The sequence below is a fragment of the Notolepis coatsorum genome (assembly GCF_963971535.1).
Source record: "Notolepis coatsorum genome assembly, chromosome: 7".
Lineage (NCBI taxonomy): Eukaryota > Metazoa > Chordata > Actinopteri > Aulopiformes > Paralepididae > Notolepis > Notolepis coatsorum.
In genome coordinates, this window is record NC_140171.1 from 10,616,362 (window position 1) to 10,634,968 (window position 18,607).

Sequence of the window (18,607 nt, forward strand, 5' to 3'; positions counted from 1 at the left end):
AAAACTAAAACGCAAAAAAACTAACGCAAAAAAATGAACAAACTAAAACGAAAACGCAAAAAAACTAACTAACTAAAACAAAAACGAAAGCAAAAAAAAGAATGCAAAAAAAAGAACACAAAAAACGAATGAAAAAAAAGAACGCAAAACAACGAACGGAAAAAAGAACGCAAAAAAATGAACTAACTAAAACGAAATCGCAAAAAAACGAATGCAAAAAAACGAACAAACTAAAACAAAAACGCAAAAAAACTAACGCAAAAAAATTAACGAAGGAGGTGTGAGAGAGTGAGCGTCTGTCTGTCTCCTCCCCCCTGATGTGAGAGAGTGAGCGTCTGTCTCCTCCCCCCTGATGTGAGAGAGTGAGCGTCTGTCTCCTCGCCCCTGATGTGAGAGAGTGAGCGTCTGTCTCCTTCCCCCTGATGTGAGAGAGTGAGCGTCTGTCTCCTCCCCCCTGATGTGAGAGAGTGAGCGTCTGTCTCCTCCCCCTGATGTGAGAGAGTGAGCGTCTGTCTCCTGTCCCCTGATGTGAGAGAGTGAGCGTCTGTCTCCTCACCCCTGATGTGAGAGAGTGAGCGTCTGTCTCCTCACCCCTGATGTGAGAGAGTGAGCGTCTGTCTCCTCCCCCCTGATGTGAGAGAGTGAGCGTCTGTCTCCTCCCCCCTGATGTGAGAGAGTGAGCGTCTGTCTCCTCGTCCCTGATGTGAGAGAGTGAGCGTCTGTCTCCTCCCTGATGTGAGAGAGTGAGCGAGTGCCATTGGCCCCTATTTCCTCACTTTCCTCAAAACACGCATCCCGTCGTGATTGGCCAGCTGGTCTTGATGACCTACTATAGCTGCAGGTGCGCCTGGAAGCGGAAGCCCAAATATGGGCAGAGTCTAGAGAGCCTAGTCATTGTGCCGTCACATAGCCCCCTTCAATCATGGGTGTCCACAGTGGGCAAGTGGCCATGGTACTTATTGTATCCCGTACTTAAGTATCCCGTACGTATTGGTTAATTCTAGGTGGCTCTCATTAGGGTGGCTTGTCACTTCTCTTTCCCTCTCCAGAGTTGTGTGCAGTCTAGTAACTTCGCTCTGGAGGTGCATCCAGTGTGTAGTGGACGTGTTAACAAACAACAACAACAACAACAACAACAACAACAACATAACAAACTACCCAAGACTGCATTGTGCTGCGTACAGTGCTGCTAAACAGCCATAATTATTTGGTTATGGATTCTGTCAAAGTGGAGAGAGATTGTTTAGCGTATATACTCTTTGGGGAGAAGGAGTATCCGTTGCCTTCCTGGTAGCCCGTTATGCTAAATGTATTGAGGCTCGTATGCCTCACGGCGCTCTCGCACACAGGCGCTCCATCTCTACCATAGATGGAACTGAATCTGTAATGCGCCCCAAACAGCAGACTTAACCTTCTGTAGTGTGGTAGTGAAAGGTTAACCTTCTGTAGTGTGGTAGTGAAAGGTTAACCTTCTGTAGTGCGGTAGTGAAAGGTTAACCTTCTGTAGTGCGGTAGTGAAAGGTTAACCTTCTGTAGTGTGGTAGTGAAAGGGTTAACCTTCTGTAGTGTGGTAGTGAAAGGTTAACCTTCTGTAGTGTGGTAGTGAAAGTTTAACCTTCTGTAGTGCGGTAGTGAAAGGTTAACCTTCTGTAGTGGGGTAGTGAAAGGTTAACCTTCTGTAGTGTGGTAGTGATTGTGAAAGGTTAACCTTCTGTAGTGTGGTAGTGATTGTGAAAGGTTAACCTTCTGTAGTGTGGTAGTGATTGTGAAAGGTTAACCTTCTCTAGTGTGGTAGTGATTGTGAAAGGTTAACCTTCTGTAGTGTGGTAGTGATTGTGAAAGGTTAACCTTCTGTAGTGTGGTAGTGATTGTGAAAGGTTAACCTTCTCTAGTGTGGTAGTGATTGTGAAAGGTTAACCTTCTCTAGTGTGGTAGTGAAAGGTTAACCTTCTGTAGTGTGGTAGTGAAAGGTTAACCTTCTGTAGTGTGGTAGTGAAAGGCTTAAACGATGTTGGGGAATATCACGTGGTTTAGCTCGTCTTCTCCACTGATCAGTAGCAGTCGTTCCCCACACAGACTGACAGACTGACAGCTGCACTCCCAACTCGCCTGCATGGCAAACTGAACGCTCCCTCTGGGTTTTTGGATTTAAATGCAGTATGAACACATTACTGAACTTACTCTTATTATCCTGGCTTCATCCTTCTGTCTCTCATTCCTCTGGCGTCATCCTTCTGTCTCTCATTCCTCTGGCGTCATCCTTCTGTCTCTCATTCCTCTGGCTTCATCCTTCTGTCTCTCATTCCTCTGGCTTCATCCTTCTGTCTCTCATTCCTCTGGCTTCATCCTTCTGTCTCTCATTCCTCTGGCGTCATCCTTCTGTCTCTTATTAAGCCAGAGGAATGAGAGACAGGATGAGGACGAATATGGATATATTGGAGAGTGGATGGATATTGGACAAGCCAACAGACACAGGGAGAAAAGAAAGAGAATAGGACAGAGAGAGATAATCATACCGCCCACCATATGGTACACTCCTCTCCTCCTCTTCTCATCTCATCTATCGATCTATCACTGTGTCTGTCACTCCAGTAGGAAACCATCTGCGACCGCTTCTCTCCTTCCCCATCTCTCTCTCTCTCTCTCTCTCTCTCTCTCTCTCCCTCTCTCTTCATCTGCCTCTCCGCCTTTCTGTCCTTCTTTATTTCCCTCCAACCCTCTATCCACCTCTCATTCTCTCTCTCTTTCTATACAATGAAGAAAGATCAATATTTGTACGAGTATCCATAAGTCCATTTTATTTATTATATAACCAGTATACGTTCAATTGTAGCCTACAGTATATCAATGCTTTCAATTGTGCAGTAAATCAATACTTTTAAGTTTGCAGGCAATCAATACTTTCACTTGTCACCTGGAGCGGTCTTCGTTGGCCACTGTAAAAAATATCAACTCGTATTTGCTCTTTTTTTGTATCAACTAAATAGGAGAGTGAAATAGAATATGTATATTGCTCACATTGAGTTGATAGCATTTAACTATGTTAAACTATGCATATACACACATCCACTGTATTTAACCCTTTCACTACCACACCACCAAATGGTTAACCCTTTCACTGCGACAATACAGAAGGTTAGCCATTTCACTACAACACGACAAAGGGTTAACCATTTCACCACCACACTACAGAAGGTTAACCCGTTCACTACCACACTACAGACGGTTAACCGCCTGTGGTGTGGTAGTGAAAGTTTAACCTTTTGTAGTGTGGTGGTGAAAGGGTTAACTATGAATATACACACAACTACCCTCTTTAACTATGCAAATACACACACATATACTGTATTTAACTATGCATATACAGACATCTACTGTCTTTAACTATGAATATACACACATCTACTGTCTTTAACTATGAATATACACACAACTACTGTATTTAACTATGAATATACACACAACTACTCTCTTTAACTATGCAAATACACACACATATACTGTCTTTAACTATGCATATACAGACATCTACTGTATTTAACTATGCAAATACACACATCTACTGTATTTAACTATGCAAATACAGACATCTACTGTCTTTAACTATGCATATACAGACATCTACTGTATTTAACTATGCAAATACACACATCTACTGTATTTAACTATGAATATGCACACATCTACTGTTGTTAACTATGCAAATACACACATATACTGTCCTTAACTAACAAAGGTCACATTTATTATTTTTAAGTATGAATGCAGCTACACAACCTCGACTGTCTTTAACCATCAGTTAAAGAGTTTTATCAGAAAGCTGAACACAACTCAAATGTATTTTGAGTATGAGGTTTGAAGGTATCACTTACCTCAAACACTTAACATGGACTTATATGGTTTTGCATCTGAACAATTTGTCCAAGATGTATTATTTATCACAAAATCACTTTGGGTGTAAAAGAACACTGTTCTTTGAACTGTTCTTTATATATTTCTCTGTGAGAAGAACTCGTTAGCCAGTGTGTTAATCTCTGTAATGACTGCGAACGGAAGCATTTCCATAAGAGAACGACCTGTTCCTCCCCTCTGTATTCAGTTGAACGGCCCGACTCGAATAGATGTGAAGTGGCTAATAGCAGGAAACAGCTTATTGCATTTCGTGAAGGACAGAAGGTGAGTCAAAGTAAAAAGATCCAGCTCCATAATTGCTTGTTTTCATCTCCACTCGTATTTGCTAAGTAACGGGGCATTTCTTAATACTTCTGAACACGCAGACTGGAATTTATCTGGTTTAAAGGTGCAGTACGCAGTTTGGAGAGATACATTTGTTTAGGTTTGCAGAGCCTGCAGTTGGGTTTCACGGAAAATATGTAATTCTCAGAATTATGAATCAAAACAAGAACATGTTGAGGCACTGTGAACAAAACTTAAGCCTGGAATATACTTCCAATATGTTTGTAAAGACAATCTAAACAGTGACACAGACATGTCCATGATCTGGCATGAGAGAATGAATGAATGAATGAATGAATGAATGAATGAATGAATGAATGAATGAAACTTTTATTTAACAGATTGCAGAATGGGTACATACAATACAGTACGGCTCAATACACACAATTGTTAAGGGGATGCAGACCAGAGAAAGACGTTTGTCTTGTTTACATCAGGGTCCCCCATTTTCAATTCATAGTGACATTTATGACATAGGGACATACATGACATACAGGTATATAGTACTGTTACATTTGTGACATATACGATATGCAAATATACAGTACTGTTACCCAGAGATCCTACCACCTGAGACAGTTAAGGAAGTTCAGAGTATCGGGGAAGATACTCCAGTCCTTCTACTCAGGAGCTGTAGAGAGCATCCTGACCGGAAACATCACTGCCTGGTATGGAAACAGCACGGCACAGGACAAGAAGGCCCTACAGAGAGTGGTGCGCTCAGCCGAGCGTACCACGGGTATTGCACTACCTCCCCTGCAGGTTCTATACAACAAGAGGTGCAAATCCAGAGCCTGCAGAATAATGAAAGACCCCCACCACCCCAATAACAGCCTGTTTCAGCTGCTGAGGTCAGGCAGACGCCTGCGAACCCCAGCTACTAGGACAGAGAGGCTTAGGCTCAGCTTCTTCCCCCAGGCCATCAGAGTCCTGAACAATGAACATTGAGTACCACTGTAACACTTTAGCATGAGCGGGCACACACTCAGGCCGCACGCACCCTCACTTATTGCCAAAAGGAAAGACCACTCTAAATTAGTATTAGCAACAGTAACAGTGTATTGCACTACTATTACTACTACTGTTAACTGTTAACTGTTACCCGTTATTGCACAAATTTATTGTTACCTGCTACCTGTTATTGCACAATTTTATTGCACAAATATTTTGTATTGGATTCTATTATATGTTGTACCAATTGCACATCGTTGCGGGCAAGACCACCCGCATTTCATTGTATATCCGTATGCCGTGACAAATAAAACTCTTGACTTGACTCTTGATCCTAACAGAATATGTATAATATATACATATGATGGGGAGGAGACTGTACATTAGGATGGGGTGGGTCGGTGGGTGGGAGAGAAATATACATACGGTGGGGAGGAGACTGTCTATTAGGAGGGGGTGGGGGGGGGGGGGGGGGGGTTGGACATTTACGGTGGCCAGTTTCGAATTGCAGCCTCCCGGAGGTGCTCTTTAAGAGCAGTTTTGAATGTGGGTAGGGATTCACATCTTTTTACGGCTATGGGTAGGGCGTTCCACATTGTTGTGGCATAATTACGAAACGTGTTTAATCCCTTGTTTGTGCCGAATCTGGGTTGAACATGATTTGTGGAGCTCCCTCTGATGTTGTGGGCGTGGTATTCACTGACCTTTGGGAAGTATTTCGACATGTACATGGGTACCTGTGTGGTGTAGTGTATCTTGTAGACCAGGCCCATTGCAAGTTGCTGTACTCTGTTGTCTACTCTAAGCCATCCTAGGTTGTCAAAGTGGGCAGGGGTGAGGTGGGTTCTAGGAGTAAGGTCAAGTAGTAGTCTGACCAGTTTGTTTTGTGATGTTTGTAATCTTGTTTTTAGTGCCTTTGAGGTGCTTTGGTACCATGAGGTGCAAGCATAGTCGAGACAGGAGATAGAGACAGTCCATGGCCAGGCAGGAGAGACAGGAGAGACAGGAGAGACAGTCCATGGCCAGACAGGAGAGACAGGAGAGACAGTCCATGGCCAGGCAGGAGAGGCAGGAGAGACAGGAGAGACAGTCCATGACCAGGCAGGAGAGACAGGAGAGACAGTCCATGACCAGGCAGGAGAGACAGGAGAGACAGTCCATGACCAGGCAGGAGAGACAGGAGAGACAGGAGAGACAGTCCATGGCCTGGCAGGAGAGACAGAATGTTACAACCCTGCTGTGTTCTGTTCTGTTCTGTTCTACTCCCCCTCAGAGGGATGCTGTTAGGGCAACAGGTTGGGTTCGCATCACCCTCCTCTCATCATGTGTTGGCGTAGTTGCTGTTAATACCTGCCACCACCTGACCTCTCGCTGCCTCCCCATCCCATAATGACACCTAATGGATACTACACCTCTCTCTCTCTCTCTCTCTCTCTCTCTCTCTCTCTCTCTCTCTCTCTCTCTCTCTCTCTCTCTCTCTCTCTCTCTCTCTCTCTCTCTCTCTCTCTCTTTCTCTCTCTCTCTCTCTCTCTCTCTCTATCTCTCTCTCTTTCTCTCTCTCTCTATATCTCTCTCTATCTCTCTATCTCTCACCCTCTATATATATCTCTCTCTCTCCATCTCTGTTATATATCTCTCCAAAAATGTCATGCATGCTGCCTTCATATATCGCTTGCTGTCTCCATACTTTCCCTCTCACTTGCTATATCTCTCTCTCTCTTTATATGTCTGTTTCTACTGTATATTCTCTCTCTCTGGTGGACTCTCAACCCTATCATATATTGTTCCCTCTCTCTCTATCTCTCTGTATCTCTCTCTCTATATATATCCCCTCTCCCTCTGTCTCTCCCCCATATCTATCTCTATCTATTTATCTCCATCCTTCTCTCCTATATAACTATATATCTCTATATTTATGCCCCCCTCCATCTCTCATCCATCTAGCTATATCTATTGTTATGTCTCTCCATCCTTCTCTCCTCCATCTCTCTATATATATCTCTATATCTCGCCCTCCTTTTCTCACCAATATCTCTACTGTATATCTAGTATATATATATATATATCGATATCCCTCCTTTTCTCATCCATCTCTCGATCGATCTCTCCCTCAGTCTCTCCTCTATCTCTCTATATCTCTCCTTTTCTCTATCATCCCCACATGTTCCTTTCATGTCGGAATGCTCTTATCTAGTTCTATTGGTACTGAAGGCAAGATGACCCCCATTATCACCAGAGAGAGAGAGAGAGAGAGAGAGAGAGAGAGAGAGAGAGAGAGAGAGCCTGACGGGATCGCTCACACAGAGACACACAGGCAGAGTAGCCGAAATTATGATGGTAAGAAAGGAGAATCAAGAATCAAGAGGTTTATTTGTCACATACATACTGTACCAGGGCATACAGTGAATTGCGGGTGGTCTTGCCCGCATTGATTGTGCAAAATACAATAATAAAAAAAAAATACATGCTAGGTTCCTGAGAAACTGGTTCTTATGTACACTACTATGCAATATACAATTTACAATTTAACACTTACTGTATCTAAACTATACAGTACCTCCTTCTTTTAAAGTGTTTCTAAAGATTCTATTTTTTAAAGTGACATTTTGTTTAAAGTGATTTAATTTTTTTGCGGTTGCCGCATGAGTGGTGTCTGTGTGTGCTCATGTGTATTTGTGAGTGGAGAGTTGAGTGTTCAGTGTTCTGATGGCCTGGGGGAAGAAGCTGAGTCGGAGTCTCTCTGTTCTTGCAGCGTGTGACCGTAGGCGCTTGCCTGACCGCAGCAGCTTGAACATGCTGTTGTTGGGGTGGTGAGGGTCTTTCATAATTCTGCAGGCTCTGGATTTGCACCTCCTGTTATATAAGTCCTGCAGGGGTGGTAGTGCAATACCCGTAGTACGCTCAGCTGAGCGCACCACTCTCTGGAGTGCCTTCCTGTCATGTGCCGTGCTGTTTCCAAACCAGGCAGTGATATTTCCAGTCAGAATGCTCTCTACAGCTCCGGAGTAGAAGGACTGGAGTATCTTTCCCCCGATACTCTGAACTTCCTTAGCTGTCTCAGGTGATAGAGGCGCTGTTTCGCCTTTTTCACCACATGTGTTGTCCATGTCAGGTCCTCTGTGATGTGGACCCCCAGGTACTTGAAACTGCTCACCCTGTCCACGATAGCCCCCATTTATCCACAATGGAGTGTGTGTCCCCTGCTGTATTCTCCTAAAATCCACGATCAGCTCCTTGGTTTTACCAATGTTCAGGAGTAGGCTGTTATCCCGGCACCAGCGTGCCAGTACATCAACCTCCTCCCGGTAGGCCTTCTCGTCATTGTTAGAGATCAGCCCCACCACCACTGTGTCGTCCGCAAACTTCACTATGGAGTTGGAGCTAAACCTGGCCACACTGTACTCACTGTGTGTACAGTGAGTACAGCAGGGGGCTCAGAACGCAGCCCTGGGGGGACCCGATACTCAGGGTGATTTTGCTGGGGTATGACCCCCCACCCTGACCGCCTGGGGCCTTTCACTTAGAAAGCGACTCTGGGGGGTGTAACAGAAGTAATGCAACAAGTAACGTAACAGATTACTGCTCCCATATAGTAATAAGTGAAGTAATGATATTACTTTTGAGATGAGCAACAAGTAACAAGGAATAAATCATTTCTTTCTAGTAACAAGCCCAACACTGCTATTGAATTGAATGGAATTGAATTCAATGAAAAAGACAGAACAAAGTGAAAGTTAAAGAACAAAGTGAGTGAAAGTTAAAGAACAAAGTGAAAGTTAAAGAACAAATTTAAAGTTAAAGAACAAAGTGAAAGTTAAGAACAGAGTGAAAGTTGAAGAACAAAGTGAAAGTTAAAGAACAAAGTGAAAGTTAAAGAACAAAGTGAAAGTTAAAGAACAAAGTGAAAGTTAAAGAACAAAGTGAAAGTTAAAGAACAAAGTGAAAGTTGAAGAACAAAGTGAAAGTTGAAGAACAAAGTGAAAGTTAAAGAACAGAAATGAAAGTTAAAGAACAAAGTGAAAGTTAAAGAACAAAGTTAAAGTTAAAGAACAAAGTGAAAGTTAAGAACAGAGTGAAAGTTGAAGAACAAAGTGAAAGTTAAAGAACAGAGTGAAAGTTAAAGAACAAAGTGAAAGTTAAAGAACAGAGTGAAAGTTAAAGAACAGAGTGAAAGTTAAAGAACAAAGTGAAAGTTAAAGGACAAAGTGAAAGTTAAAGAACAGAGTGAAAGTTAAAGAACAAAGTGAAAGTTAAAGGACAAAGTGAAAGTTAAAGAACAGAGTGAAAGTTAAAGAACAAAGTGAAAGTTAAAGAACAAAGTGAAAGTTAAAGAACAAGTGAAAGTTAAAGAACAAAGTGAAAGTTAACGAACAAAGTGAAAGTTAAAGAACAAAGTGAAAGTTAAAGAACAAAGTGAAAGTCACGCCACCTTTTCCTGCTTTTTGCTTCAAAGCTGAGATCAAAAGCTGCTCTCCTCTCTCCTTTTCTTCCTCTTCTCGTCTCCCTTCATCTCTCCTCCCCTCCTCTCTCCTCCTCATCATCTCTCCTTCGCTAATCTCTCCTCCTCATCTTTCATTCCTCTCATCCCCTCATCTATCCTCCCCTCATATCTCATCATCCCATCCTCTCTCCTACTATCTCTTATCTCCCCTCATCCTCCTGTATCCTCCTCTTCTCTATCCTTATCCTCTCTCCTCCCAGCATCTCTCATCTTCTTTCCTCCTCCTCTCTCATTCACTCATCTCTCATCCTCTTATTGCATTCATCTCATCCATCCTCCCCTCTCCTCCCCTCCTCTCTCCTACTCTCTCTCTCCTCTTCTCTCACCCCCCTCGTCTCCTCTCTCCTATGTTTGTGTTGCAGGCTGTGTTGTTGATGTTTGACACAATAATGTTTTAGAATGCCAACAACCCCCTCTCAAAAGTTGACAATGGAAATAATGCTTGTATTACATTATGATAAAATAATGATTGAATTGATCTAATAAACTATCTCTCTTTATCTTTCTCTTTCTCAGATTCGGACTCTTCCAGTGAGTCCATCGCTCCAGTAATTGTCATTGGACCCAAAAACATGTCAGTGGTATCGGGGAGTGAGGCTACGATGGAGTGCATCGCTAATGCCAGGTATCCTTCATACTGTACACATACTATACATATACTGTACACACACTATACACATACTACACACATATTGTACACATACTATACACATACTGTACACACACTTTACACATAATGCCAGGTACCTTCAGACTGTTCAAAAAACAAACTCAGCAAGACCGACGGCTTCTCAGTTGCAGTGGGTGACAATATTGTCACAAGGAAAGAAAATTACATACCTGGGTTCCATCCTAGAGGCAAATCTTTCATGTGACAAAATGGCATCCAATGTAATAAAAAAAAGTCAACCAATAAACTAGATTCTTGTACCGGATCTCCTCTCTGGTAAACAAGAATACCCTGAAGACTCTGGCAGGAGCACTCATTCAAGGGTACTACGACTATGCTTGCACCTCATGGTACCAAAGCACCTCAAAGGCGCTAAAAACTAAATTACAAACATCACAAAACAAACTGGTCAGACTACTGCTTGACCTTACTCCTAGAACCCACCTCACCCCTGCCCACTTTGACAACCTAGGATGGCTTTGAGTAGATGACAGAGTACAGCAACTTGCAATGGGCCTGGTCTACAAGATACACTACACCACTAAGGTACCCATCCCATGTACATGTCAAAATACTTCCCAAAGGTCAGTGAATACCACCAACACAACACCAGAGGGAGCTCCACAAATCATGTTAAACCCAGATTCGGCTCAAACAAGGGACTAAACACGTTTCGCAATTATGCCACATCAATGTGGAACGCCCTACCTAAAGCTGTAAAGGAATGTGAATCACTACCCACTTTCAAAACCTCTCTAAAAGAGCACCTACGGGAGACTGCAATTCGAAACTGGCCCCTGTAAATGTCCAAACTCGACCCCCTCCAATGTACAGTCCCCCCCCCCCACCCCGCCTACCTATTGAGCTGTACTGTATTGTACCCATTCTGCAATCTGTTCAATCAATCAATCAAAGTACACAAAATATACACATATTGTACACACACTATACACATAACGTCAGGTATCATTCATACTGTACACATACTATACACATACTGTACACATACTATATACATAATGCCAGGTATCATTCATAAAGTACACATACTGTACACATAATGCCAGGTATCATTCATACTGTACACATACTGTACACATAATGCCAGGCATCATTCACACCACACACATACTGTACACACACACACACACACACACACACACACACGCACACACACACACACACAGATAGATACACATACAGTATAACACACAACCAGGCATGCACACACACACACACACACACACACACACACACACACACACACACACACACACACACACACACACACACACACAAATGCTGAGGGCATCAACTGATATTCTAATGCTGTTTACTTTTTTGCATCACAAATAGGTCCGCTGATAAGTCAGTACTTATCCCCTACATATCAATCAGATAAAAAATGCCTGCAAGCACAGAGTTTCATTCTAAGAACAATATATCCCCCTTTGGAAAAGAGATTGTTACAAAGTGACTGAAAGGAAACAACGCCTGCATATTGTTATTAACCTTTTGAACTCTTATCTCAAGACATTTGCTTATAAAATGGTTTAATTCGAGAGGATATAGTCACCTTGGGATTAGGGACGGGCAAGAGTAAGCAAGTACTTTATTACCACCTACTGGACTAGTGCAATACCGTATGGACCACAATATAAGACCACCCCCACCTTTTTCAACATTCTCTTTTTAGAATTAGAGATTTTTTGAAGATCAAATCTTGTTTTATGAAGAAAATAAGTATAGCCTATAAGTATAGCCTATCTGACCAGAATGTACCAGTAAAATTAACACATTGAATAAAACAAGGCAGGTATATTATTTTCATATTTTAAATAAAAAAAATAAAAAAGGGTAATAATATAAAAATGTAATTAATTATTTTAACCACATAACATGCGCCCAGAAAAGCGGCAATTCATTCGGTGTGTCTTTCACTTCCTGTTTTCGCTCGTAAATTTTCACCTAGATCCCTGATTCGCACAACCCCACGGGGGGTATCATTGGAAAGCTACACTCATTGGCTACAACCCTGTCTAATTGTTTTCGCAATCGCGAATAATTGACACTTCGGGAGTCCGGGGTGGTAATCTGACACTCGCATGTACAAAGTACATGTACAAATATCAAATTTATTTATATATTATATTTTTATTATTATATATTATCTAAAATAAATACATATTTATAATGACTAAATGATGAATAAGTGAATGATGGAACCATAGGTTATATTTTAATTAGCCTCACCATGATATTGTGATATATACCTGAATATACCTCCTCTTTAGTCCTGACCTCAGTTAACTTGTCTCTACTTTCAACCCTCTGAAATCTGCTGATTAGCCAGTGGACCATCGTACATTAACATCACTGTCTGTTGAAGGCCGCACCGGGCTCAGTTTAACCAAGCATGAAGCCGGCTAGAACAATGAGATTGCAAGGAACCCATTGATACCCAAGATGTCAGACTAGTTTACACGGAAAGAGGCTAAATCTCGCTCCAAATTGACCTTTCTGTACTGCGACTCCTCCAACCTCGAGACCCTGAATATCAGAAGACAACCTCACTTTTTCAACTGCAATTTAAGTTAAATTGAACCTTTATTAATCCCCTTGGGGAAACCGACCTCTGCATGTGAGACCATCCTAACTATTTAGGAGCCGTGGGCAGACACACAGTGCGGCACCCAGGGACCAACTCCAGTTGTAATGCCAGTACCTTGGTGAAGAGACCAACTCCAGTTGTAATACCAGTACCTTGGTGAAGAGACCAACTCCAGCTGTAATACCAGTACCTTGGTGAAGAGACCAACTCCAGTTGTAATGCCAGTACCTTGGTGAAGAGACCAACTCCAGTTGTAATACCAGTACCTTGGTGAAGAGACCAACTCCAGTTGTAATACCAGTACCTTGGTGAAGAGACCAACTCCAGTTGTAATGCCAGTACCTTGGTGAAGAGACCAACTCCAGCTGTAATACCAGTACCTTGGTGAAGAGACCAACTCCAGTTGTAATACCAGTACCTTGGTGAAGAGACCAACTCCAGTTGTAATACCAGTACCTTGGTGAAGAGACCAACTCCAGCTGTAATACCAGTACCTTGGTGAAGAGACCAACTCCAGTTGTAATACCAGTACCTTGGTGAAGAGACCAACTCCAGTTGTAATGCCAGTACCTTGGTGAAGAGACCAACTCCAGTTGTAATGCCAGTACCTTGGTGAAGAGACCAACTCCAGTTGTAATGCCAGTACCTTGGTGAAGAGACCAACTCCAGTTGTAATACCAGTACCTTGGTGAAGAGACCAACTCTAGTTGTAATGCCAGTACCTTGGTGAAGAGACCAACTCCAGTTGTAATGCCAGTACCTTGGTGAAGAGACCAACTCCAGTTGTAATACCAGTACCTTGGTGAAGAGACCAACTCCAGTTGTAATACCAGTACCTTGGTGAAGAGACCAACTCCAGTTGTAATGCCAGTACCTTGGTGAAGAGACCAACTCCAGTTGTAATGCCAGTACCTTGGTGAAGAGACCAACTCCAGTTGTAATGCCAGTACCTTGGTGAAGAGACCAACTCCAGTTGTAATGCCAGTACCTTGGTGAAGAGACCAACTCCAGTTGTAATGCCAGTACCTTGGTGAAGAGACCAACTCCAGTTGTAATGCCAGTACCTTGGTGAAGAGACCAACTCCAGTTGTAATGCCAGTACCTTGGTGAAGAGACCAACTCCAGTTGTAATACCAGTACCTTGGTGAAGAGACCAACTCCAGTTGTAATGCCAGTACCTTGGTGAAGAGACCAACTCCAGTTGTAATACCAGTACCTTGGTGAAGAGACCAACTCCAGTTGTAATGCCAGTACCTTGGTGAAGAGACCAACTCCAGTTGTAATGCCAGTACCTTGGTGAAGAGACCAACTCCAGTTGTAATGCCAGTGCCTTGGTGAAGAGACCAACTCCAGTTGTAATGCCAGTGCCTTGGTGAAGAGACCAACTCCAGTTGTAATGCCAGTACCTTGGTGAAGAGACCAACTCCAGTTGTAATGCCAGTACCTTGGTGAAGAGACCAACTCCAGTTGTAATACCAGTACCTTGGTGAAGAGACCAACTCCAGTTGTAATGCCAGTACCTTGGTGAAGAGACCAACTCCAGTTGTAATACCAGTACCTTGGTGAAGAGACCAATTCCTGTTGTAATGCCAGTACCTTGGTGAAGAGACCAACTCCAGTTGTAATGCCAGTACCTTGGTGAAGAGACCAACTCCTGTTGTAATGCCAGTACCTTGGTGAAGAGACCAACTCCAGTTGTAATACCAGTACCTTGGTCGAGGGCAATGGCAGGAAACCTGGCATCCATGTCTTTTAATAGTGTGGGGGGGAAACCAGAGAACCCAGAGGAAACCCAGGTGAACATGGGGAGAACATGAACAGAAAGGCCCCCTGCTGGTGTCTGAACCCAGTACCACCTTCTCGCTGTGAGAAGTACAGTTACCGCTGTGCCACCGTGCCGCACAAAATTCGCAACAAAAAACGCAGTCTTATATTGGGGACAATACAGTACTAAACAATATTCGCATATGATTGCTTTTGTTTTGTACAAGAGTGAACAGGAAAGTTCTGAAATTCATCTGGATCTTGCCGATACAATCGAATCAATGTGGTTGGTTGCACTGTGGATGCTGTGACTTTAGATAGAAATCAGACTCAATTGGGCTGTGGTGGTATAAGTGACTCGCGCCACCTCTGTGCCGTTCAATTCATTCCAGTACTCGACTACCCAATTACTCGGAATGCCCATCCCTATAGTTTAGCACGAATCTGTGAGGAATCACAGGAGGAAGGAGCCGGGATGGTAGCTTGTTCTTCTTCTTTTTTTTCTTCTCAAAATAGATTCCTCGCTTTTGGAATTAAATCTATCAGAGTGTATGCGTGTGCGTGTGTGCGTGCGTGCGTGTGTGTGTGCGTGCGTGTGTGTGTGTGCGTGTGTGTGTGCGTGTGTGTGTGTCTGTGCGTGTGTGTGTGCGTGCGTGCGTGTGTGCGTGTGTGCGTGAGTGCGTGTGTGCGTGTGTGTGTGTGTGTGCGTGTGTGTGTCTGTGTGTCTGTGTGTCTGTGTGTGCGTGTATGTGTGTGTGTTACTGAGGGTTCCTGGGACTGGTTGGTTCTCAGAGCGCTGTGTTGTGTTTTCCCTCGTAAACAAACGCTATCTGGTTAGCAGACAGCCAGGGACTTTTCATCCCTGGTAGGCAAAGAGTTCTCCATTGATGCTGTCACACAAACACAGAGACATGGACTCTATCTCTCTCTCTCTCTCTATCTCTCTCTCTCTCTCTCTCTCTCTCTCTCTCTCTCTCTCACTCTCTCTCTCTCTCTATCTCTCTCTCTCGCTCTCTCGCTCTCTCTCGCTCTCTCAGAGGCAGGCTGTTCAGCAGAATCACAGGGGTAGTGAGATTGATGCACGGACCATTGTGCACAAACTGCTAAGAGAACATTTAAAAGTATAGGTTTCGCTCATTTACAGTCACGTCGAGTGTACATACAAGAGTTAAGCAAAAAAACATAACAATTAACAATTAATTAAAACATGTACAACTTGATTGACAAAGGTTGGAGATCAAGGTTTTAAACTCTGCAACAGAGGGGAGAGTCTCAAGCTTTAATAAGGACTGTGGCAGAGTTCATTTCATGAGCTAGAGGGGAATCATAGCAAAATGCAGATTTACCCTGTTCTGTGCAAACTCCTTAAGAACAAGCCAGTCACTAGAACGGGTTCCATAGGTACCAAAATTCCATTCCAATAATGATGTAGTATAAGGAGGTAGCTTACCAATAAGGGCCATACAAATGTACAAATACCAGTGTTTGTTGCGCCTCTCCATCAGCCAGGACCACTAACCTTCTCATGAAGGACACAGTGATGAGTGTTGTATCTATCATTAGTGATGAATCTGAGGGCAGAGTGATAGACAGAGTCCAAGGATTTAAGGGTTGAGGACCCAGCATGCCTATACTGTATATTGCATCACCATAGTCCAGGACTGAAAACTGATTCCACAACTCTCTTCCTACTAATCAAAGGAAAGTTGGTTCTGTTTCTGTATAGGAAACCAATTTTCTGTCGCAACGTAGAGGCAAGGTTGTCCACATGGAATTTAAATGTAAATGTCTCATTGAGCCACACACCAATATGTTCATTTTCAGTGACTCTCTCAATGCTAGAACCACCAATGGTAGTTTAAACTCAGTTAAGACTGTTTGTGCCATGGAATCAGACCAAAACAGCCGATCAGTCACGAGACTGTATCCTATACTGTACATAATTATTTATTTGATAATTGTGTTTCCATCGCCTATTTACCACATAACCTGTTTAGAGAAATCTCCAAAGAAACACGTCAAACATAAGTGTATGTAACATATAAAAAGAAACACTGCTATAGACACACACACACACACATGCACTCACATGCACACACAGACAGACACACGCATGCACTCACATGCACACACATGCACTCAAATACACACACACACACACACACGCACATGCACTCACATGCACACACATGCACTCACAGACAGACACGCACACACACATGCACTCACAGACAGACACACACACACACATGCACTCACAGACAGACACACACACAGACATGCACTCACATGCACACACATGCACTCACAGACAGACACACACACACGGGGTGTCAGCTGTGATGCAGTCTAACCACATTAGTCCGCAGTGTTGTGGTTGAAGCGTGTGGCTGAGTGGCGGTGCTCCACGCTGAGCACTACTGACGGCTCGCATGTTCCGACTGTCATCATTCATCCACTCATTCATTTACACTGATGGTGCATCTAATATGCTGCAATTACAACTTGTCATGCTGCTGTCTTCTCTGTTCTCCTCTGCACTGCTCTCCTTTTTCTTCTCTCTTCTCCTCTCCTCCTCCTCTTCTCCTCTCCTCTCTTCTTCTCTTCTCTCTTCTCCTCTCCTCTCTTCTCCTCTCCTCTATTCTTCTCTCCTCTTTTCTCTTCTCCTCTCATCTCCTCTCCTCTCATCTTCTCTCTTCTCTCCTCTTCTCTTGTATTTTCTTCTATTTTCTCTCATATCCTCTCTCATCCTCTCCTCTCTTCTCCTCTCCTCTCTTCTTCTCTCTTCTTCTATCCTCCTCTCTCCTCATCTCTCTTCTCCTCTTATCTCCTCTTCTCTCCTCTCCTCTTATATCCTCGCCTCTCCTCTCCTCTCCTCCTCTCTCCTCTTCTCTCCTCTCCTCTCCTCAGACCAGTGGAAAGGTTAGTGTTGGTATGGAAACGTGATGGGCGTCGCCTGGCCAGTGGGCGTAGACTTATCCTCCCTAGCCCCGCCCCGTCTGACTCGGGAGTGTATGTTTGTGAAGTGTCGCTTAGCAACAGCACCGCCAAACCTGTGGAGGCCAGAGCACACCTCACCGTAATGGGTAAGACACACACACACACACACACACACACACACACACACACACACACACACACACACACACACACACACACACACACACACACACTCTACCACTTTGAAAGTGAAGAGGTAGAGTAGGTAAAAGGAAAACGTATATTTATATAAAACAGCAACTGTTGTTTAGCACTTAGCAACTCTTGACTTTTGTGTAGTTCTATTTTTTTCCAACATGGTAACCTGTAACTATTGGTAACCACTTTTGAAAGAAAATGCCTAATTTCTATGCAGTGGTCTGTATTGTGATGGTCCATATTCTGACATGGGCTTTCTACTCTCTCTCACACACACACACACACACACACACACACACACACACACACACGCACGCACGCACGCACGCACGCACACACGCACACACACACACGCACGCACGCACGCACACACACACACACACACACACACACACACACACCATACACACACATGCATAAACAAGCACATACACACATAGGAATACATGCAAGAAAGCGCACAAACACAGCTGTCACACAAGAACATATGTTCACATGCAAACACATGCAATCATACAGATGTACATGCATTGGCACAAACACACGTATGTGGACACACACACGCACACACACACACACACACACACACACACACACACACACGCACACACACAGAGAGACACATGCACCCCTACACACACTTTCTTTTTACCCAGAAGCCAAATTACTTTTGGTCCCTGGAGTCGCCAATCAATAACAGAACACAAGAAACCACTCAAAACAACAACATGCATTC

The 18,607-nt window shown here is 43.4% G+C and overlaps 1 protein-coding gene across 1 annotated transcript in view; it reads left to right on the forward strand.

Moving 5' to 3' along the window:
* Window positions 1-18,607, forward strand: part of sdk1a (sidekick cell adhesion molecule 1a) — a gene marked incomplete at its 5' end in the record, with an annotated part of 439,376 nt that overhangs the window by 178,108 nt on the left and 242,661 nt on the right. The window contains 2 exon segments of the mRNA XM_084319476.1: window positions 10,205-10,313; window positions 17,644-17,819. Of these exon segments, the coding sequence (XP_084175602.1) occupies window positions 10,205-10,313; window positions 17,644-17,819 (285 nt within the window).